This window comes from Pleurodeles waltl, chromosome 1_1 (assembly GCF_031143425.1).
Source record: "Pleurodeles waltl isolate 20211129_DDA chromosome 1_1, aPleWal1.hap1.20221129, whole genome shotgun sequence".
Lineage (NCBI taxonomy): Eukaryota > Metazoa > Chordata > Amphibia > Caudata > Salamandridae > Pleurodeles > Pleurodeles waltl.
The window spans coordinates 230,462,259-230,485,389 of record NC_090436.1 but is presented as its reverse complement, the minus strand read 5'-3'; the positions used below and the strand labels follow the sequence as shown (position 1 = coordinate 230,485,389).

At 42.9% G+C, this 23,131-nt stretch overlaps 1 protein-coding gene across 4 annotated transcripts in view; it reads left to right on the top strand.

The window, feature by feature from the left end:
* FYB1 (FYN binding protein 1) overlaps positions 1-23,131 on the top strand; it is a 602,843-nt gene that overhangs the window by 457,004 nt on the left and 122,708 nt on the right. For all 4 annotated transcript variants that reach the window (XM_069221341.1, XM_069221354.1, XM_069221340.1 and 1 more), the window contains exons 8-11: positions 6,095-6,251; positions 8,246-8,387; positions 14,031-14,056; positions 22,577-22,643. In XM_069221341.1, coding sequence (XP_069077442.1) covers positions 6,095-6,251; positions 8,246-8,387; positions 14,031-14,056; positions 22,577-22,643 — 392 coding nt within the window. The remainder of the gene's footprint in view (positions 1-6,094; positions 6,252-8,245; positions 8,388-14,030; positions 14,057-22,576; positions 22,644-23,131) is intronic.

Genomic DNA, 23,131 nt, shown 5'->3' with positions numbered 1-23,131 from the left:
TGGTAGCTGCAGCTTTAAATCATAGTGGTCTGCTCAGCTGCGGTGTCTGCCAGCCAATCCCTGTGTGGCACCTTGATGGCGCAACAATCCAATACCATCGGACTACTTCAGAACCTCTTTATAACCTTTTCACCATTTGTCTGCTTTGATTACACAAATGTTTCTATAGCAGTAAGAATGCTACTAACTTTCATACCACAGTGAGCCCTCAACCTGCAAAAGTCACTACACTCAGCATGTCCACTCTCATGCCCTAAGTAACGAATCACAACTAAGCTTATTTCGTTCAAGAAAAGATTATGGCCCTCATTATGACTTCGGCGGTCTACAACGTAGACTGCCGAAGTCCCGCCAGCCACAAGACTGCCAGTGATGACGGTCATCTGACCGCCTTATTATGACTGCTGGCGGCTCTCTGCCATAATTTGGGCGGAGAGCCACCAGCGGCCATACTGGCGGTGCAGTGGAGGTTGCTCCGCTGGCAGTGCCATGTCAACACATCACCGACATGCCTATTACTACTTAGTAGTAGGCGTGGCAGTGTTGTGTTGGTGGGGTGCTGTCGGCAGAGCTAGCGCCATGGGCCCCGTTCCCTCCCGGACAACCACCGCAACCACCAGGTAAGGTCATTGACGGACAGGGGAGGGAGGGTGTTGAGTGTTGTGTGCGTGAATGGGGATGTGTGTTTGTGTGAATGGAGGGGGGTGGGGGTGTCATGTGTGTTTGTGTGCGTGTGTATGAAAGTGTATGTGTGCATGTGTGAATGCATGGATGCTGGGGGTGGGGGGTGTTGAAATTGGGATCAGTGGGAGGTGTCACGGCTTGGGGGCGTGGGGGGCTTCAGATGGGGGTGGTGGAGGGTCCTACATAGAGGGGGGGTTTGAGGAGTCCTGCAGTGGTGACAGGAATGAGCATTCCTATCGTCAGCATTGTTACCGCCAGGGATTCTGTGTCAGAGCTGCCGCCACGGAATCCCTGGTGGTAAGGATGCACAGAATACTGCGGGTGGTGTTAGGTGGACCGCTGGGTTAAAGGTGGTCTACCTTTGGCCAGGCGGTCCTACCACCCTGGCGGTACAGGTGGTGAACTGGCTGCAATACTGCCAGTTCACTACCATTGTCAAAATTTGGTGGTCCTGCACCGCCACGCTGTCTGCGGTGCAGGACTGGCAGGGTCATAATGACCCCCTATGTCTCTCTCTCAATGTAGATGATAGCGCCTCACAGTACACCTCACTTAACAGGCAAGTTCAACGATTCAATGGTCTAACTTCAGGTACCGCCCCTTAACTCTACAATGTATATAAATACTCTTATACTCATCAATTTTAAAAGTGCAGGAACATCATCAAGAATACAAAAACTATTGCTTCCACAAATTCAACAATGAAAGCCGCATGATAGTTGCTCTAGAAATCTATTCACTGCATTCGGCCTACTACAACTCTCAACATGCACTGCACCACAACTAATTTTATTATTTCCGCATTTTGCATGAAATGCCTATTGATACGTCATTGATTTTTTTCAGCCACCTTGTCTCTCCGGAACCAGGTTTGGGTTGAGACTGTGTCAATTTAGGTCTCGGGGGAAACCGTCTGGACCATGAAGGTGCAGTGCTCAGCTCCATATCCAATTAGTCAATTATGGGTCAGTTACAAATGTAACCATCAGTGCTTCTACCAGATCTGTGAGCTCGCAAACATATCCTAAATCCAACTCATGTAGCATGCCTGTGGCTAGGGCCGGGAATGGTGCAGTCTCTACATGGGTTTTAATGCTCTCCCCTGGAGCTGTCATTTTGTCTATTAGATTTAGCTCCATGGCAGATGTTGAAACATTCTTTTAAGAATGACAGACAAGGCTTGATGTTGCAAAGCTTAAATTAAGGAATTGATAGGCAGATAACACAGAATATACCATAAGCAAATTTAGCAGCAAAGCATACACATCATAAGTACAGAAAACTCTGCAGAGTTTAAGTAAAATCTGACATAGATTCCCCTTCCAAAAGCTAGGGAAAAGGAGGTCACTTCAATACTAAAATCCACATCTTTTTATAGAACTTTAAACAAAGACATTCATACATTCTACACAAATACATGGTTCTCAGGATATGCACCAATTAGGAGTGAGCAAGTAGAAACAATTTACTACAGAACACATTCAAAGATTCTCTCAAGGTAAAAATAAGTTGGGTTTGCAGACATTCTCACTGTTTATTTGAGCAATTCAGTTGATACATTGTATATGTATAGCAATAACCTGGGATAACTGAACTCTCCTTAGTTATGTAAGTGACAGAAATTCTCAGAACGCTTCATTTCTTGGAAGGGACTCTAGTAATGCTTTATTTAGAACAAAGAGAAGAGCAGTAATCATCATGTGATATGTTGTGGCATTAGTACAAGATGGAGGACACAATTCAGGTTAACATATGCTCAGTTTATGATGCTTTTAATATGAAGGAAGAAAAACAATTCTCACAAGAGCTTGAGCAGGGCCCCCAGACATGTTACAACGCATACGATATAAGCAACAGCATCAGCTCCATGCTGTGGAAGCACAGCAGCAGAGACCATGCGTGTATATCTTAAAGACGTGTTCAGTATGCCATGAGAAAACTCCAGCTTTCATTCCTAAGCCACTGAGCAGTAGCCTGCTGCCAATCAGTTTCTCTGTATCATTTGCCCAAACAAGGTGGCCAGCATTCCCTCCACAGAATGCATTGTGATGTTCCCTGCCATGGACATTTGGCCAACACAAAGCCTCTAGAGAACTTCTCTGGTGGGACAATTTATGTATTCACCTCTCCAAGGACAGGGCGAAAAGAAAGCTAGAGAGGAACATGAGGGAGATGCGCAGTCCTGGTTGTCTATAGGGCCAGCATTCATCATCCATCTTGCAAATGCCATTCTCACAAAGATGGTCTCTTTGGGTGAGCATAATGAGAGGCATAGGCCCATACTTATACTTTTTCACGTAAAACTGTGCTAACGCAGTTTTGAGTGAAAACGTTTACCGCCATCTAACGCCATTCCAAGACGCCGGCCGGGCATCTTATTTATGGAATGGCACAATCCGACGCAAAGGGTGGGCTAACACCATGGAAAGTGACGTTAGCCGGTTGGGGGTGGTGGTATGGTAGAAGGGGATTTTGCACCAAAAAATGACGTTAGATTGGTTACAGTAAAATAAGATGACTCTAACCAGCCTGGCGTCATTCCTTGACACTAAACCTACCATACCACATGACTCCTGTCTTATAAAAGACAGGAGTCATGCCCACCACCCCAATGGCCAGCACAGGGCATGGCCATTGCACCCAGTGCCCTCTATGGAGGCCCATTTTATGGCCCCCAATGGCACTTACATTTTTTTATAAAATACTTACCTCTACTTACCTATACTTACCTGGGATGGGATCCCCATCCCCTGGTGTACCTCTGGTGTGGTTGGGGGTACCCCTGTGGCCTGGTGAGGGCACCTGTGGACTTATTCCATGGTGTTCCACCATAGAAAGAGGCCCACAGGTCCCCGAACGCCTACCCTGACCGAGGCATTAAATAATGGCGGTAAGCAAGCTTAGTGCCATTATTTAGTCCCGCCTCCCTCCCGTGCACCATTTTTGCACGGGAGGATAAATAAGGCGCCTGGGCCTTAGAGTCATTTTTTGCCCAGGAATGCCTACCTTGCATCTCATTGACGCAAGGTAGGTTCCCGCTAGCAAAAAATGACTTTAACTCTAATATTTTGGCGCAAGACTAGTCTAGCATCAAAATATAAATATGGAGTTAAGTTTGCTCTGAATTAGCGTTAAAAAAAATGACGCTAATTCATCACAAACACAGCATAAATCTGGGCCTGAGTACTATTAACTACAATTGATCGCACACTAACTCGTTGTGGTGTTCATAATTATTATTGAAATCCCAGTGCACAAAATATTCGCAAACATTCCTAATCATACAAAAAAAATAAGAAAGTGACAACATCTTACCCAGACCACTGGGATAAATTTAGAAGAAAGCTTGTTGGCAGTATTACTCAGTGCAACTACCACACCCCAAAACTTGCGGTGGGTGAAAAAGTTCTGCACATGGAACAGGCTGATCAGTTTGTTATGTCTCTATTCTGTTTTGTGAAATTCTTCCATTTTTTAAATTCGAAGCCGTTTTCATCAAGTTACATTGTGGACTGAGGTTGGTCTGTGTCAGTTGCCATTTCTTTACCAAAGCTTTTTGTGCAATGTATTTATCAATCTTTATGATAAGTAGATAGCGAGATTTGCAAAGATAGATTTATAGAATTTAGGCACAACCCGGTATGCTGTGAAGAAGCAGCAGTCAGTTAAACAAAGACAACTGTAAAATGGAATTTACAGAATCAGCAGCGGTCAGAAACTGATAAGGCTGGAATGTGCCCTGTGCTCACATAAAAAAACAAGCATTTACAATGCAACGGGTCTCGCGTTTGCTCATGTTAGAGCTGATCGCGTTGTAAACTCCTAACCCGACTTTTCACCTATCGGGCAAAAGTGCATTTGTGTACACAACCCGAAAAAGTGAAATTAACTATGTAAAGCGCTCGACTTCTGCCAAGCGAGATCGTTCTCGTAAATTAGAGTAAAGAAGTCCACGAGTCCGATGGAAAACAGCGAACCTCGCATGTTTTCTGTACTTGGTTGCTGCGCTCGAGGAGGGCTAGCCACCGGAAAAGGCATGACGTATGCTTGCCTTCGACTAATGAAAGCAAACAGATTTTATTAGGCAAGCCCACGAACCAATAAAAAACACTGACGTGAAGTTGACGGAGCTCCGAGCCCTTTTCTAAATACAAAAGCGTCTCGCTGCGATACGCATGCCCGAGCGCATGCAACGCAGGCTCGACACTAAACAGGAAGAGCTGGTAAAAAGTGCACTACTATTGCATCGGAATCTAAACACAGAATGAAAAGTCAACACTGAAGGAAACTAGTTTGTCTTGGAATTTGCTCATTGTGAAAGAGACGAATGCCATTACTCACAGTGAAGTTAGCCAGTGGCTAAAGTGGGCCGACCCACTGACCCATGCAGTATGCTGCAGTGTGCAGAAACAAAATGTGAATAACACATCAACAGACCAATGGGTGACAAATCTTGTTGAAAGTCCCAGAAGTGAGTGTACTATAGATATAATATACTACAATCAAAAGATGCTGGCTGAAACCAGAGCTAATGAAAATAAAGTGGACCACTAGGGAACAAAAGGAAGGTTTTTAGGGTTGCACAGATCATGTGGGACTTTCATCCTTACACTTTTACTAATGTTATCATCGAACAGTGTCAACATGATTAGTACCTGTATAGACTCCCGAACACAGGTTTTTTTGTGGTTTTTGAAGAATCTTCAATGAGTTTATAGTTTATTTTATTCAAATGTCCCTTTTTCGTTTGTCCAAAGTACCCTTCCTGAGTGTCCGGCATTCAGATTTAAATACCATAATGAAATCCATTAGCAGTTCATTCCGTGCGTCAATTTATCTAATTTTTTCTTACAGATTATTCACTTTCCTTTGTACACATAGGTCATAGAGAACTGTTAGCACTGTATTCCTTTCATCCCTCATCAGAATGCATTCGCAATATATAATTTATTTAACATGTAATAATTTCTCTGTACATTTAATTTCAGTGCCAGCACATTAAGAGCACATTCTGGGCCTGATTCACAAAGGCAAATTTATACGTTTTGTGTAAGTTTACGACTGTTTCGCGTTCACAAAGTGATTTACGAGTACTATGTTTATGAGTTGTATTTTTATGTACAGAGACTCGCGCTGGTTTACTACTCGTAAATCCCTTTCCTGAATAGCAAACAATCGTAAACTTACACAAAAGTATGAATTTACCTTTATTAATCAGGCCTTTACTGTTTACCCCGGCAACTTTTTATGTTGTTTTATTTTTCAACAAAATAGCGGTTATACACAGTGAATATTCTTAAACAAAAGATGATGCATAGATATTGCATTGAAATAGTTTCTTTAGTCAAACCTGACGACTATTACTTTTTATTCTGTACCCCCCTTTGATGCTCTCTTCTCATCTTCACAGTTGGTGGGAACAATAGAAGTCCTCCATCAGGCAAAGGCCTGCGTCGACTGTAAGGGTGGGAAGAATGAGCTCAGCTTCAAACAAGGAGACTCCCTCGAAATTATTCGCATTACCGATAACCCGGAAGGAAAATGGCTGGCCAGAAATAAAGGAACTTGTGAGTTGCATTCTTACATTTATATGATTTTATTAATCACCTTTATTTCTTGTGTGACGTGTATATGTGAGTGTCTGTGCTATTGGCAGAAGACATCTATCCACCCTGTGCAACATTATTTAAAAAAATACGCAGCTCAACACGGAAGGAGCAGGGGCGTAGCTTCGTGGGTAGGGGTGTTACACTCCCTAACAAATGTATCTTGTGATAAATAGTTTGGTACAGGGGCTTTTAGTCGGGTATGGTGAGGTGTCATGTTGGATTTCACCAGAAATTTTACACACACACAAACAAAAACGCACACAAACTCTCTCAATCTGTTTGGGAATACTTCACAAGTGTGGGTTTTCAGAAAATAACGTGCTTTCTCTGACTTACTGCACCTACCAATCTGCCTTTCCGCTGCCCCTAAGCCCCTGTTGTGTGCTCTGATTCTCGTATAAAGAATTTCACCATCATAGACCAGGGAAATTGTTGGGAAATCTGAAGCTCACACCCTTCCACACTTACAGACCGAGCTTACCCCCCTGGTTGGGGCGGGGGGGGAGGGGGCGGGTGGAATGTAACGCCTTTCTTGCATCAGAAAACGTTCACTTTTTTGTACACCCTCAACACTTCCAAGGTCTCAGCAACAAGATGCCCAGAGTGGTGTCCCTGGGGGATTCCACTCGATGCAACTCTGTGTGGTCTTTCCAGACCCAAAACTACTTGGTCCAGAAACACAATACCCGGTTTTACATGGTGTTGATCAACTCTTTAAAGTACTATGCCTCACCGCTTCACCCCCACCCCCAGAATGCCCTTCCCGCAAACACCTACTTGGCCAACTCAGAAACCAACCAGAGATATTTACCACCTGCCTGCAGTAGGTTGTAAATATCAGAATTAAAGACATGAGATTCAGGAAAAATCTGCATAAGGATGCAGTGATTTCAGATTCGTCAGGTTATTCCACATTCCAGGAAGCTTAGCTATTGATCCCCGTACACACACTGGGAGATACCAGTCACATTGCTGCCTGGATCTGTGGTGGCATCAAAAAACAAAGTGATGGATGGAATGCTTGAATTAATATCAGTCATTGGCGATCTCTCAAGGCTGCATTCCAATCCATTGTTTTTTGCCCACCATGCCTCAACAGTTTGGCCCAGCCATATGCATATCAGCCTTGACGCTGCTCCAGTGTGAACAGGCCAGCCTGAACTGCCAGGCCAGGTCCCCCTTGAACTGGAACACAAGCAAACCAGGACCAGTTTCAACCTGTTTGTGGGCTCATCTGTCAGGTATAGGTTGACTCAGGTGGCACACTGAGCATAGGACCTACATCTTGACATACCGGTCACAATTAGAGCATCAAAAAAACAAAGTGATTGATGGAATGCTTGAAATATTCTCAGCCACTGGGGATCATTCGGGCCGCATCCACTGTTTTTCACTCACCTCACAACGTCAGTTTGGACCCAGCCATATGCAAATCAGCCCGAACTGCCAGGTCAGGTCCTCTTTGAACCGGCTGGGCATCCTAGCTAGACTTGGACGGGGGGCCAGGAATACATCACAGGGTCTAAAGGGACAAGAGATTATTGGAACATATTTAACAAAATGACATTATTTGAGAAACGGAGAAGGTCTCAATAGTAGACCGCTTAGTAAGTGCTGTAAATTCCGTGACCCCTCAGTGAGGTGTGTTTCCACAGCACACATTCCCTAATAAGAATGTACATCGGGTAACTTGGCATTCCCTCACTTAGAACGAGAATGTCCTATGTAAATGACGAGAGGCTTTTTGTCAGGGCAATGAGGTTTAAGTATATGGCTGAAATGTATATTTTTTCTGACAAGTGGGTACACAGGAGGAGACATCATGTTCCAAACATTGGCTATGCAAAAAATGTCAAAACTGGGTAATATAATAAGTTAGATGGATGAAAGGGATTATATATACATTTGCTTCTCAGTATTACAATATTGCAAACTATGTATTATGTATTTAGATGGCTATGTTAAAACAACGTCAGTAGAGATTGACTCTTCTACATTGAAGAAGAAGGATAGAAAGTCAATTAATGCTCCAGCGCCTATGGGAGATGATCAAGATGTCTATGATGACGTTGCAGAACAGGACAATATAAGCAGGTGAGTCTACAATGCATCTTGCTCAACTAAGTTAATCATTTGAACTACAGATGGCGTAACTATCAAGTTTGTTGGTCTTATGAATGTGACATCAAAGTGAAATAACCAACAGAGATCTAATTAGCAGTTCTCATGATTCTGTGGGACCATGGGATACTTCCATGTGTCTATATTTACTAAAATCTCAAAACAGTGGAGTCTAAGAGGGAGAGTTGCAAAGGTTGTTTCCCAGGTATTGGGCAGATTTACATCTAGAAACAGTCATAATATATGTATGCATACATGAAATGTGATTCACAAATTTAACCACACGTATGGCCTGACCCAGTTTAATTAACCCTATTTATTTATGCATAAGTGAGCTAGTAAAAGGCACTGTTGCTGTTACAGAACTAACCATTTCATTACTGTGTGCATCCCGCCTTAGCCCTCACACAAATTACCAAACTTATACAAGTGATTTAATCATTTCAATGGGGCTGGTAACAGGATAACCCCCTGACACCCTCCTGGAGTAAGTGATACCTTCAGTGTTGGTAATACCAGGGAGAGGGTTTTGGAGAATAAACAAGAAAAGGGAAGCTTGCAAGGTCACTCTATAGGGTGTGGCAGAGTAGGGTTTACAAAATGAGGAACAAAGCAGGGAAAATGCTGACCTAGCTAGCAAGGAAAGAGTATTATCAGAGATGGGTCCATGCAGTGCACACTGAGGATGGTGGGCTGGTGAACTCAGCATGGTAGCATGGTAGATTGTGTAGACTTTCTCACAGTTACTGGGCAATCTCTATACATTTGTTACTGAAGGGGCTGAGAGAGACCTACACAAGCTCATAACCAGCGCCCCAGTCAGCCTCATAGGAAATGATGTCAGAATGTTTCAAATGTGTGAAAAGCAGAGTGGTACAACCACTCCAGGACATGATCTACAGGTCAAGGGAGAGGGCTGAGCTTCCACAGGACGTCCGACAGATGCTATAGTGCTCATACATAAACAGGGAAACTTGCCGGCAGACTCTGCATGCTACAGATCGATATCTCTCCTAAACGTAGAAACAAAGGTCCTTGCTAAGGTCCTAGCGAGTCACATGATGCTGGTAAAATATAGCATAAATGCCCTAGATCAGTCGGGCTTTATGCTATATAAGTCCGTGAAACATAGATTCTAGTGCCTGTTTGGGTGCCTGCCACACAGACATGGAATGATGGAACCAGCTGTTCTCTTGGCACCAGACGGAGAGAAAGCTTTCGATTTGCTTGAGTGGCCACAGCCATTCCTCATATTTCTGCTCAGGCGGATGGGCTTTGGCCCTTCCTTCTTGACTTGGTTGAGTCTTCTTTATCATAAACTGACGGCAAGGGTCTAGTTAATGGCACGATCACAATGGAATTTGAACTGGGCTGAGGCACCCGACAGGGATGTCCCCTGTCTCCGCTATGTCTCAAAGTAGCAATAACACCGTTGGTGAACTGGATATGGGATGATGCCCTGTTATTGGGACTGAGAATGGAAAGACATGATTTCGCTGTTTGCAAATGACTTCTTTCTGTACTTTGCAGACCCGGAAAAGCTTAATTCCAAGGATCCTCAAGATTCTTAGAATCTTCAGGATTTTCTCAGACATTAACATAAATTAGAAGGAATTCATTGCATACCGAATCTTGAATGGGCGACTGAGCAGCGGTGGACATGCCCATTGACTTGGGAGGAAAGTGGCTTCACCTACTTGGGAATTTACATGACCACATATTGCAAATTATGCTGGGACAGAAATTTGGGACGCATATTGGTGGACATTAGAAGGGACGTGGGCCACTGGCAAGCACCTAGATACCCCCTCTGGTGATTAGTGTGCTATACAAATCAATACAACATAACATAATGGACGCTGACTTCCCCCTCACTACTTCGAGGATTTGCTTTATACAAGATGATATATTGTTTCTTTTTGCCTTACAGAACTCACTGTTTGAGGTCCTCAAACAATGCTTTAAGTCAGAAGCGGCTAGGATTGGACTACTGTTGTGGAATGGGGGGGGACCAAGGATAGCTCTCGCCTTCCTGACCAGAAAGCCCACATGGGGGGCATAGCACTCCCAGACTTCTGTTTGTATCACTGAGTGATACAACTGTTGGTGGTCAATGACTGGTCCTTTGCAGACCGGAGGGAGGTCTTCCTGATTACAAACTGGTGAGCCATGGACCCCTGAGGCTATTTTAGGCAATTATACAGTAGGAGGAGGGTTATACACCTCAAAACGGTAATGGCTATTGTGGATAAGACTTGGAGGAGGGCTATACAAAAATTAGGATGGAACGATAAAATGACATTAGAGACCCCTCTATCAGACTCGAAGGCCATAGCAGATTTGAGTGGGGTTGTTGTCTATAGACAGTGGGATACACCGGCATCTCCAAACTGGCTGAGATCCAGAGTTATGAAGAGTGTCTGACACTTGGGGAAGTACAGAGACAATATGAACTGGAAGGGAGCTAGTTCCTGCTCCACCTGCAGGTTAGATCGATCCTGGCCCACTATATTGACAAGTCCCAAAAAATAGCACTGGAGATCCCATTGATACAGGGTCATTGGGGCCCTACTACATACGAATGCAGTTTCTCAGATCTACACCACACTGCTTAATATCAGTAAATTCCCCCTCCAATCGCACTGAGGGAGAAAGGTGAAGGCAACATGGTCAACTGGAGGATGATTAGGGTGTGGCATGCATATATCCTAGGGAGGTTGCAATCCGAACTGGGTTCAGGTTGATCCAGTTAAAATTACTTAATTGAAGTTACAGACACAAACAAATAGCAAAAAGGGTGCAGCCAATGGGGAACATTACTGCACACAATTTGGGAATATACAAAAGTCAGGGAATTCTGATTGGGTTTACAGTGCAAACTCTCACAAGTCATTGGTGATTCAATAACACTTACTCCTCAGGTAGTTACTCTGGGACTTTGGAGCGAAGTAACCCTAAATAGGTATGCACTCCTCTTCTGCAACACGGCTCTGGCTGTAGTGAGGAGGGACTTTGAGCACCTGTGGGAGTGCAAGTATCCCAATGATGATCAAGTGGGCATCCAACATGAATTGGTGTAGACATGCTGAAGAACCAACCTATTTGGCAAGGGGGTGCCCCCAGATGTTTACAAAGATATGGGGACCATGACAAGGTTTGGACAGAGAATGAGGCAGAGTGACTAGACCCCAGGGGGCAGTCCCTCTGCTGGGCCCTTCCCTAATGGCCAGAGAGACGGGCCCTATAGTGGGGAACATTGAAAGGGACCAGGATGGAGGGTCGGTATCCTGTACTATCAAACATATCCTCTGTATGATTACTTGAGGTTTCATTGATGACTGTCATGTCCACAAGCCACAGCACCCAGGTTTGTTGTGGTTTTTAATGTGTTATGGTGCTTTACAAGACAAATGCTCAATAAAAAAGATTTGAAAAAAGGAAGCTCATAAAAAAATGAGGACACACCGGAAAGTGCTGTAGTTCTTTTATTGCCTAAGGCTCAAGGGTCATTGACCATTCTTGGCTCAAATCTGAAAAGTAGCGCAAATTGGCTTGCTCTGTTCTTTATTACATAGGGGGTCAATATGACCCTGGTGGTCGGTGTAAATGTGGCAGTAGTACCACCAACAGGCTGGCAGTACATACCATCACATTATGACATTGGTGGGTTGGCTGAAGCCAATAAGCCAATGTACCACACCGACCGCCATGGCGGTAGCAGCCGCCGGGCTGGAGATAACAATCTGGAGATAACAAACCCAGCTGTCGCTACTGTACAGCTGGCCGCATTTTAACCCTGCCTGCCACCATGGTTTTCTTGGCATTTGTAACAACACGAAAACCCTACGAAAACCATGGCGGTAGGCCGTACCAGTGACAGGAAATTCCTTCCCTGTCACTGATGTGAGGCCCACGCACCCCCCCAATACTCCCCAGACACCCCCAACCCCCCTCCATCCATGCTCCCCTCTTCCAGTCCCCCCCATGCACGCACACTCGCAGGAACACACCATGTATTCACACACTCACTCACACAGGCATACACGCATGCATCCATTCATTCATGCACGCGTCCGTACACACATTCATACTGACACGCAGACACGCATTCACATTACCAATCATACATGCATTCTCACACATGCACACACACGCAATCAACACTACAGACACATTTGCATACATGCACACACAACAACCCCCTTCCCTGTCGGAAACCCGACTTACCTGCATCCTGGGTGGGGTCTTCTGGCAGGGGACGGGACAGGACGGGGCGCTGCTACCGCCAGCAGCGCCTGCCAGCAGAACACCACCAGGCCGTATTATTCTTCATTATACGGCTGGCGCGGTTTACTGGCGTGGCGCTGCTGGTGGTAGCAGCACCGCCTTAACGCCATCCGCCAGTATGACCACAGCTGGATTTCCACCCTTCTTGTGGCGGAAATCCGGCTGTGGTCATATTTTGGCTGACGGATGCTAGCCCACAGCAACAGGCTTTTGGCGGCCATCGCCGCGGCGGTAGGTGACACTTACCGCCAATGTTATAATGTGGGCCATAATCTCCCAAGTCAGTACAAAATAATTTTGACATCCCATTCCTCCTTTTTCAAATGTTATGGTATAGATAGCAATACCGTAGTCCATATCTGAACCTGAGGTCTGCAATGCCTACTGAGGGGGTGTGCAACTGTTTGAAAATAAATAATATTAGCAGATTAAAAATCCAAAACTGATAATTGAAAAATGTAAAACACTGTAAATATAAATGAATTTTAAATTGGGGACTAAAAATGAAGTTGGCATCCTTAGCTTGAGTTGAGGGAGCAGCACAACTACAGAAAAAAACGTGGTAAGGATGACTGGTGACCTTAATTGATGCATTGGTAAACGCCTACAAAAAGAGAGTACGCTTTAGGAGTAATTGCTTTGTCCTCTAGAAAGAAAACAGTTTTTGAAACGCCCTAATCTTCCCATTAAAATTAAAATTTCGATTTGTAGTGTAATTTTGGTGAATTAAATGTTTCTTAATTTGTGTATTTGTTTAATGTATGTTTGTTCTGCAACTTCATGTATTTTGTTGAGGTTGAAACTGTGGAAAATGCTTATGCCAGGGTCAACTTCCGAAAGTAATTCAGTGGGAGTCCACAGAAGTCAAAAGATTAAGAACCGCTGCCAAAGTCCAAGCTGGTCTGAATGAGGGTGTTCACTACCGACTTGTAAAGCAGGGGGGCAATGAATGGAGAAAAACATTTGAGGGTCTTAATGAGGATCAAACAAGCAGATTTGTTTCGATGTAGATGTTGAGGCTACAAAAGGCTTTAGATGCGAATCGAAATGATCTATATTTATTTTGATTGCTCCCCTGTAAAAATGATATACTCAACAGAAAAACTTACTGAAATTGCAAGGATTGGTCTTGTTTATAGAAGTAATCTGGCATATTCTTCTGGCGTTGCAGTAGATTTCCGAAAGTATTCTTATACCAGAGAACTACTTTTGCTAGCTACTTATTTTTCACTTACATAAACGATAGGTTGGGTGAATTTGTTTGACCTTTTAATACGGCATAAATGTACGAGTCTGCACTCACCTTATGCATATTTTCTTTACTTGCAGGCATCTTCCTGGAAATTCAAGTGGATGTAAGTAGTTAATATGTTGTAAAAAAAACGACATTCTTACCTTAGGACATCTTAATGTACAGAGAACTTTGTACTGCATACAAAATTAGACGCATAGCACTAATCATAAATATATTAAATATAATACTCATATTTTTTAAGTTTATTTCATAATTGTAAAATATTTAAATTGCTTCCAAAGCACTTAACCCAATGGCTAAAATATATAAACAACATAAAAAAATTCTTAGAATTAATAGAAAATAGATTAAAAAATCAATTTCAATATAAATTAAAAACAAAAAGAAAAGAGGGCAAAACATTGAGGGGCATATTTAAGACAAGTGGCGCTACACACAGTGCAACACCACTTTTCTTGCGCCCCTTAGCGCCCTACTACCGCCACCATGTGAGCGGCGTATTTGAAATACGGCGCACCTTGGCGCAGGGTAGGGGACAATAGTGGCATTTATTTTTACGCTATTGATGTACTCTGCAGCAGTAGCACCAAAATTTTGACGCTGCACCTGCAGAGTGCATAGGTGCCCATTGTAATCAATGACATGCCCCCTTTTAACGCCTGCTCTGAGCAGGCGTTAAAAGTGCCAAGAAAAAACGATCCAAGGAAATCTGTTAGATTTCCTTGCGCTATTATTTCAGCCCCCCTATTGGGGGAACGCCCACTTTGCATACATTATGCCTGGCTCAGGCATAATATAGTGCAAAGGGTTACAAAGTGGTGCCATGCACGCATGGCACCACTTTGTAAATATGGTCTGCGTATTTGGCTATGTAAGGCCACATTAGCATAAAAAATGTATGCTAATATGGCATTAGAATGGCACTAGGGGATCTTTAATATGCCCCTGAATATATACTAGTTAGTAGATCAATTGAGAAATGTCAGTAATGCAGAAAAGCTTAAGAGAAACTCCTAAAACAAACTATCGTTTGATTAATTTATTTTAACTGTTACAATCCTAGTACCACCGCTGTACTTAAGCATCCCATTCTGATCCCAGAGATACAAACGAGAAATGAATCAGGACATAAAAATTGTAGCAAACAAACCACAAAAATGAAATTTTTTGTAATGGTAACAAAGAACATTTTGACCCTGACATAATACAATAATATACTTAGGTTGCCTCTTGAATAAAGCATCTGAAATAACTCCTGAAAATGGTAAATGTAACTCTAGCCATTCGGAAAAATGTGAGAATTTCTGAGCAGGTTGACCGTCGTTCACCCAACATGGAACATGTGTGACGTCAGCATATTGAGATACATACATTTTATGCATTTTTTTGTTTACCATAGTGTTTATTATTTAAGAGTCATAAACATACCAGTAAACTGACACCACAACACTGTAAAAATAATACAGAGCAATATAAAGCATTAGTACATCGCATATTTCAAAAATTAAAACATTGTCTAGATGTCTGCTGCAGCAGAATAGTTTAACCACCCGCCCCATATTTTTATGTGGTTTGGGGAACAGCCTGTACATTTTTAGACATATTCTTCCACTTTGGTGCACGAGTTCATCCTGTGGATCCATTCCCACAAAGGGGGTGCCCTAGTAGCATTGCGCTGAATCACATTTGGCCAGTAAGAGTTTGAGTGCCACCAGAGTTCTGGTGGGCTGTGCGCCCCCCCCATTCATCCATTAACCCCAAAAGTGTTCTTCTGAAGTCAGCGTCAACAGTTCTGCCTATCACCTCTGAGAGGGTTCAGTATATTCAGGACAAATATCTCTGTATAATAAAACATGTCCTCATTGTGTGGAAAATGTCCTCAGTTCAGTTCTGCATGTAAAGGCAGTTGGGATCAAGAACTTACTACATTTTGCTGAGCCTTGAGAAGCTGTACTAGACCCAGTGTAAATACTTCAAAGTCTAGTTGAGATCACTAGTGCCTTTGAAGCCATTTTCCCTTCCTTCCAGTCAGCCTCATCTAATGAGTCAGTATCCTTCGCCTACATGTCCCACAGTGTCCAACATAGGGTCGAGGTACCAACTACCACTAATCAATAGATTCTGGAAGTACCCTTATACCCAATGGCAGCTACTGTAACCATTGTCTTTAGGGGGTTATGAGTGGATAGTTTAAGGAGAGCACCTTTGTGTGCTTCCAGTGTGTTTCGCAGTTGTAGGGAGCAATAGAATTGCATGTGGTGCATGTTGTAGGTCTCCACCAGGAACAAGACGGAATGGATGTGCCACCCCTCCAAAATATATATCAACTGTGAGAAGCCAATGAGGTCCCAAGGCTTAAAGTTACTTAGCTTGACTGTGTGTTCCAAACACCCATAATGGTGTTTCTGCTGTTGTGACCTTATCACATTTGATCCATTGGAGGGCTCGGGGCCAACAGGCCATGGTTGTTGCAGTGGTCGGGGGAGTGGGTCATGTCATGTGTGCAGCCCGTAAAGCAGGCACAGTATGTCGTGTTGTTCAGTGGATTCCAACTCCACTGCTATCATTGGCTCAACACGGTTGGAGAAAAGCCAGTTATTTATGGGGAGGATGTGACTTGCCCAGTAGCATAGTTGGGTACCTGTTACATATATTTCCTGTATGAGATGTACAGTTGTTAACCTGCCCATAGAAACAGCAATATACATAGTTCATAAGGGAAGTTTTGTAAGGTGTAAAGTCATTGGGGAAAAGAGATCATTTTGAACAAAGCCCATCCTTCCTGCGAGTTTAATCAGCAGCAATTCCATGTTTCATGTTGTGTTTTATTCAAGGGAGTAGTAGTGCGATGTTCAAATTCCATACCCGCTATTTGAAGTCCGCCTGCATGCCTAGGTATCTGAAGTGTTCAGGGGCCCAACTTAGGGGAGTAGATTTTTGATAGTCAGAGTGATCTTCAGCCACCAGGAAATATGAAGTCTTCATCTACTTTACGGATAAGACAGAGGCCTGGCCGTGGATTTGTTACATACATTTATAAAATGACTTTCTGTCTAAGAATGAGCACTGAACAAACCCAGACTCATCCTTGTGAGGGTCGAGTCACCCAAATGTGAGGGGTAGCAGAGGCAACATCTCACATCATGTTAGGATTAAATGATTTCTTTGGAAGAAAGGATTTTCTTCCCACTTATCTTCTACCATACTAGGCAATTGTCTAACATTGTGTTGCCTTGCTTTCTTTGGCCTACCTAACGTACCATAGCAGGTGTAATGTGGCATAAAGGACAAATCACATGACACAAAAATGAAGAAGTTTTTATGATGTATACAAGATATACATGGAAAATATAAAATGTCCTATAACATAATTATGTGGTCGGTAGGATTGCATAATGTGATATAAGGACGACAAAGCCTTGCTATATGTAATGTTATATAGATTTGTAGAGCGCACCATCACCACAGAGAGTATTCTGGCACTGAGCAGGTGGGAGTCTAGCAAAATCTGGGGCCTAATAGCACTACTCATAAAAGCCAGGTCTTCTGCTTTTTGCAGAATTCAGGAAGTGCAGGAGGCTCTTATCTTTAGCTGCAGGTCGTTCCACACTTTAGGAGTAATGTAGGAGAAGAATTGAATGCTGTATCCGTATTTTATATGCTTGGGATGTGTGCAAGTAGGGGTACAGACAAGTGGCAGTGTCTGGAAGGTTTGTGAAAGCATATGCAGTTGTTGAGGTGTGCTGGGCCAGTGTTCTGTAGTGCCTAGAAAATGTGGGTGAGGAGTCTGAATTGTGATCGTTTGTGTTTTGGGAGATAGTAAAGCTCCTTCAGGTATGGTGTGATGTGTTTGTGGTGTGGGAGTTTGTTAGTGGTTGCTGGCTGCCGAGTTCTGACTGGTCTGCAGCCTTATGGTGAGTTTTTGTTGATCCCGGAATAGAGTGTGTTCACATAGTCCAGCTTGCTTATGACGTGGGCGTGTATGACAGTTTTCCTGGTGATGATTGGGAGCCATTTGAAAATCTCGCTCTGCATCTTCAGGGTATGGAAGCATGAGACAATGAGAGTTGACTTGGGAGGTCATGTCGAGTTTGCAGTTGCTGATGATCCTGAGGTTCTTTGTATGGGTGTTGGGGGAGTGTGTCAGTTCTAGCTTCAGTGGCCACCAGATGGAGTCCCACAGTAAAGTGCTATTCCCGAAGCTTGTAGGTGGTCAGCTTCAAACAGTCGGTGTTCATCCAGTAGGCGATTTCAGTCATGCAGGTATTAAACATGATCCGAGTACTTGGCGTTTTGTCCGTGAGGGTGAAAATGAGTTGTGTGTCCTTGGTGTAGAATGGATGATGCTTGCTAGAGGGATCATGTGTGCAATGAAGACAGTTGGGCTCAGGGAGGATCCTTGCAGAACTCTGTAGAATAGATCTTGGGCATCCAAGGTGTATGGTGCTAGGCTGACTGACTGGTAAAGCCACGTTTTAGTCTGATCCCTCAGTGTAGTTTATCAGTGTATTATAAACTAGACATAATTACAACTAGCGTGTGATTGTAACAAGGACTACTGTGGCCAGATTGCTTACGAGTAGTTTTCATGACACCAGATCATACTCTCTTCATCACGTTCCATATAAACAAGGTTTATCCTCATCCTTGGGCTTGCATCTTGCAGGCACAGTCAATATGCTTTATACACAGCTCTTTCCCTTCCATCCTTAACTATAAAGGAAGCAGTCACCATGATCACATTCCAAAGCATGCCACTTGCAGGCCAGGTGCATCGGTAGAGATAGCTGGAAGGACAATATCAGTAGACAGGTGAAAATGGTGCATAACCTTTAGCCCAAAAGAAAGAGAAGGCTGCAAGACATACCATTCTGGACGGAGTCACAAACATGGTTTCTCCAAAGAGGAGCACCTCAATCTTCCCTAACTAACCTCCTTGCCAAAGTAGCAGCAACCATAGCAGTCAGGAATTTAAGCAGAAAGCCCAAAGGTGTAAAAGAAGTGCTCGTGAATGCCTCAACCACTAGGCCTGGATGGAATTGTGACAACGCCAAAATATGTGTTATGCAAAAGCTATCAGATTTCTAAAACTTCTAAAAGTTCGATTTTGCATTACTTTTTAAAGCATGTACTAGCATAAAAAGTATTTTAAGGTACCAGGGATAAGCTGGTTAGCACAGAAAATGTCTCGTAAAGAGGCATTTTCTGGTCAAACCAGTCTCCTGATGGTATATCACAAGTCTTTTTTACACAGTGTACTTGCTTATTTGCAAGATATCAACAAACCTGCATTTTGCTGTGAAAGTATAATATTATGGAATTTTGCAATTAGGCAAATTCTCTCACTTCTATGAAACACCAGTGGAAGATCCCAGAACAGCAACACAAGCAGAACACTAACACAGTTAAGGTCCACACCTTAAGAGCAGGGGGCATGCCCAGCTTAAAGCTATCAATTGAAAATCTAAGGTCCACTAAGGGGTACAATTAAGGGGAGAATAATTGTGAGATGTGTTAGCGCATCAGACCTTATTAAGTAAAGTTGCAAGGGAGATGCAAATAGAACGATGGACCTTTTGACTGCACTTCAAGTTTTTCCCACCATGAACCCCGTACAAATCAATAACCATATCAATCAGTAACACCAATAATTAATTTGAGTCAATAAATTCCACACACTATGCCCTTGCGACCATGAATAACCACACCTTTATGTAAAAGTTAGAATGTTTATTTCCCTATATTAACAATGCCAATGTCACGTAACTCAGTCTCAAAATCAAATGATAAACATACAGAAACAACACTGGCTGACCAAAGTGGCAAAAGAATCACAATCTAATCAAAGCTTGAACTACTACACATTCTAAAGTGACAGTACAAATTAATCAATATTGTTGCAGCTCATACTCCAGTCAGAGCATCCATTGTCTTCTCCTGGTAAGGTCAGTTTTACACACATTACATTAAAGATTGTTTCACTAGCAAGTGCATCAGTGCCTGACACTAGCAGTGGAGGTCAGGACCATAGGTTGTGGACACTGAAACTCCACTACCATGGACTTGTGATCTTTCACCAATCAACAATGATCCGTAGAGGACAACCAACAATGAATAGAGATCCTTAGAGGAGCAAGGACTGGGCTATGCATTTCATAATCCTTGTATAGCAAGTGTCCCTGAGGCAAACTGTACAGAACAAGCAACATCAGATGGAACCTGGCCCAAGTCAAAAGGAAAACACATGCTGCTAGATTACAGATGAACAGGAACTTCTTCCAAGCAGGGAGGCCTTTGAGGTAAGATCCAAGCCTATCAGCTCTAGCAGGAGGGAGGAATACATACACAACAGAGGTGTTGAAGAGGCAACAGTCTACTCCCTCTTTAGACATGGTAGCAGGATATATTTGTTCAGAATCAGAATCCAGCTGAAAGCTCTTAGCATCAGACAAACCATAGTTGTCTGATTCTGGCCAGCAAACCGTTTAAAGCATGCATCTAGCCATCATAGAAATACATAATATGTGTGAACATGAATGTTCCTGCGTTTAGAGGGCACACCTGAGGGGGTAGGATCTTTGTGAACACATTAAAAACAGAAGGGGTCAAAAACAAACTAATGAAAAAATTAAGGTTCTTTTAATATTGACGAGGCAGTGGATCCTAGAAGTAAGAATCCTCCAGATCTTCTGAAGATTGGACATTCCGTAAAGTGGTAGGTGAGGACCTGTGTGTAAAAAACATTACTCTGCTTGATTCGCGCTTCAGGAGAGAATGCACCTCATTTATCAGAACTGTGACCCGCATGAGTGGACAAGCGGGTGTTTGAGTTTTACTGAGTTGCGAGCGTTTGGATTCCAGGGGCCAAATGTAGGAAGAATAGATTTAGCGACTCAGAAATTGCGAGTCAGTGCGACTCGCAATTTCCGAGTTGCAAAATCATATGCAGAATGGTGTCCCATACACTTTCTGCGCATTGCAAGGGGGTCGCAAAGACCCACCTCATTAATATTAATGAGGTGGGTCGCAATTTGCGACCCCCTTGTGATTCCCTGCACTCACAGGGATGGTGGCCTGCTGGAGACAGCTGACCTCCATGTCAGTGACTGCTTTTTCAAGAAAGCTGTTTTTTTTTGTTTTTTTTTGTATTGCAGCTTGTTTTCCTTATAGGAAAACGAGCTGCAATACAAAAGAAAAAATGAAACCACTTGGACCACTGCCTGCTCTGCAAAAATATTTTGGGCGACATTCACAAAGGGGAAGGGGTCCCATGGGGACCCCTTGTCTTTTGCGAATGAGTTAGCACCCACTTGACATGGGTGCTAACTGCGAATTGCTTTGCGACTGCGTTCTCGGTCACAAAGCAATTCTGCATCGCGATGCGAATCACAAATAGGAAGGTAACACCCCTTCCTATTTGCGAGTCGGATTCCCATTTTGCGAGTCGGTACCGACTCACAAAATGGGAATGTGCATCGCGATGCGCGTTTTGCATGGCGCACACTGTGAATTTCGCAGTTTGCGCCATGCAAAACGCTTTCTACATCTGGCCCCAAGTCACGTCTTCTTACGTGCTCTCCCGGTGCCACGTGACTAGTAACATATAAAGTAGGTCTCGTAAAACTGCAAGAGGTCAATTGCTTATGATTTGATAATTATCGATGCTTTACAAACTGCTTTTAGGCGGCCGCGTAATCAGGACGTCTGTACTTCGGTCCATTGAGTGAGCATAGAGTGACACAGTAAATCAGCAATTACAGAAATATGAGATATACTGACAGCGTCGTACTGATCATTTTACCAAATGTATTCCTTCAATAAGCTTTTACTTAGATGTTGGAATGCAGCAAGATAACCATATAACATACACACCAGCCGACCCATTTGTCATGGGAAACAAAAACGCGAAATCGTATACATGGATGGGCAAGTTTCATTTTCACAATGGCATGGGCAGATGTTTGATTTTCCAATACAATTCCAATGCATAATATAACTTTACATTTCATGCAGATAATGTTAACTGAAGCCTATTTAATTTACTACACCCCACTACAAATCCCCTTGACTAAGCAGATGCAGCCTTGCACCAAAGGCATTACTTGTTCCCCTCATTTACTACATGCTCCGCTGGCCCTAAATGGCCTTCAGCTTTACCCTCACTGTCCCACTTTTGTTACCCTTTTGTGCAAGTCCAAAGTCTTATTTTAATTTGGTTACTGGTATACCCTCAGACAATACCTTCTTTTCAATCAATTCTAGTCTAGTAAATGAATAATTGGTTACCATACTGCTGAGATTCTCCTTTCATCCATTAATCGGTCAAAAAACTTGTAATTTCTCAAAGAAAGCAGATGAATAATCTGACCCTGTACTTTCATTCTCTTTTTATACCTGCTAACATTCAACAATTAGTCCACAAAGATGAAAGATGTAAATAAAACAAGCTTAAAGGCTAAAGCGATAACAATATTTTCGTTAGTTTTCTGAAGCAGTGCAAAGAAATGTTGCGTTTGTAGTCTACAAGTGGGAATTTTCTTTGATGTCAAGTATATTTTAACAAACCGAAAATTATCCAAGTATTGATGAGCATTTAATAGTATAATTCACTTTTTCTAAGCAATGTTCCCACCTCCGCCAATTGATGAGGACATTTACGATGGGATTGATGAACCAACAGACGTAAGGTAGGCGAATTATCCCACGATAAGTATCTAAATTGAATGTGAACATTTATTTATAAACTGTTTCTCCAAGAGTACTGGCCTGGAAAATTATCTCTCCATGTCACTCCTCCAGATAAATAATGAGTGACCCATTTTGGAACATATAAGTGAAATTTACATACTTGAAAAATTGATTTATGAATGAAAATTCCTTGATCCTCATGAGTGAATTTAGTGGCATTTTCGCATGCACGTAGACTGTACAAATACAAACCTTCGGTCAATATGGCAAGTTGTCACAGTCGTAATTTTGAGGGTAGGATGAGATAGATGGTGCTTTCTAGCATTGCAAAATCTGACGAAGACTTACAAAGGAATTGTAGGTATTCACATTTTATAGATAATCTCCTACTTGGAAGAGCACACAAATTTACAACTTTAAAAAGATGGATTATGTTTCTTTTGAGGGTGCAAGTAAATCGTTTATTCCCATATTTTCTAGTACTGTA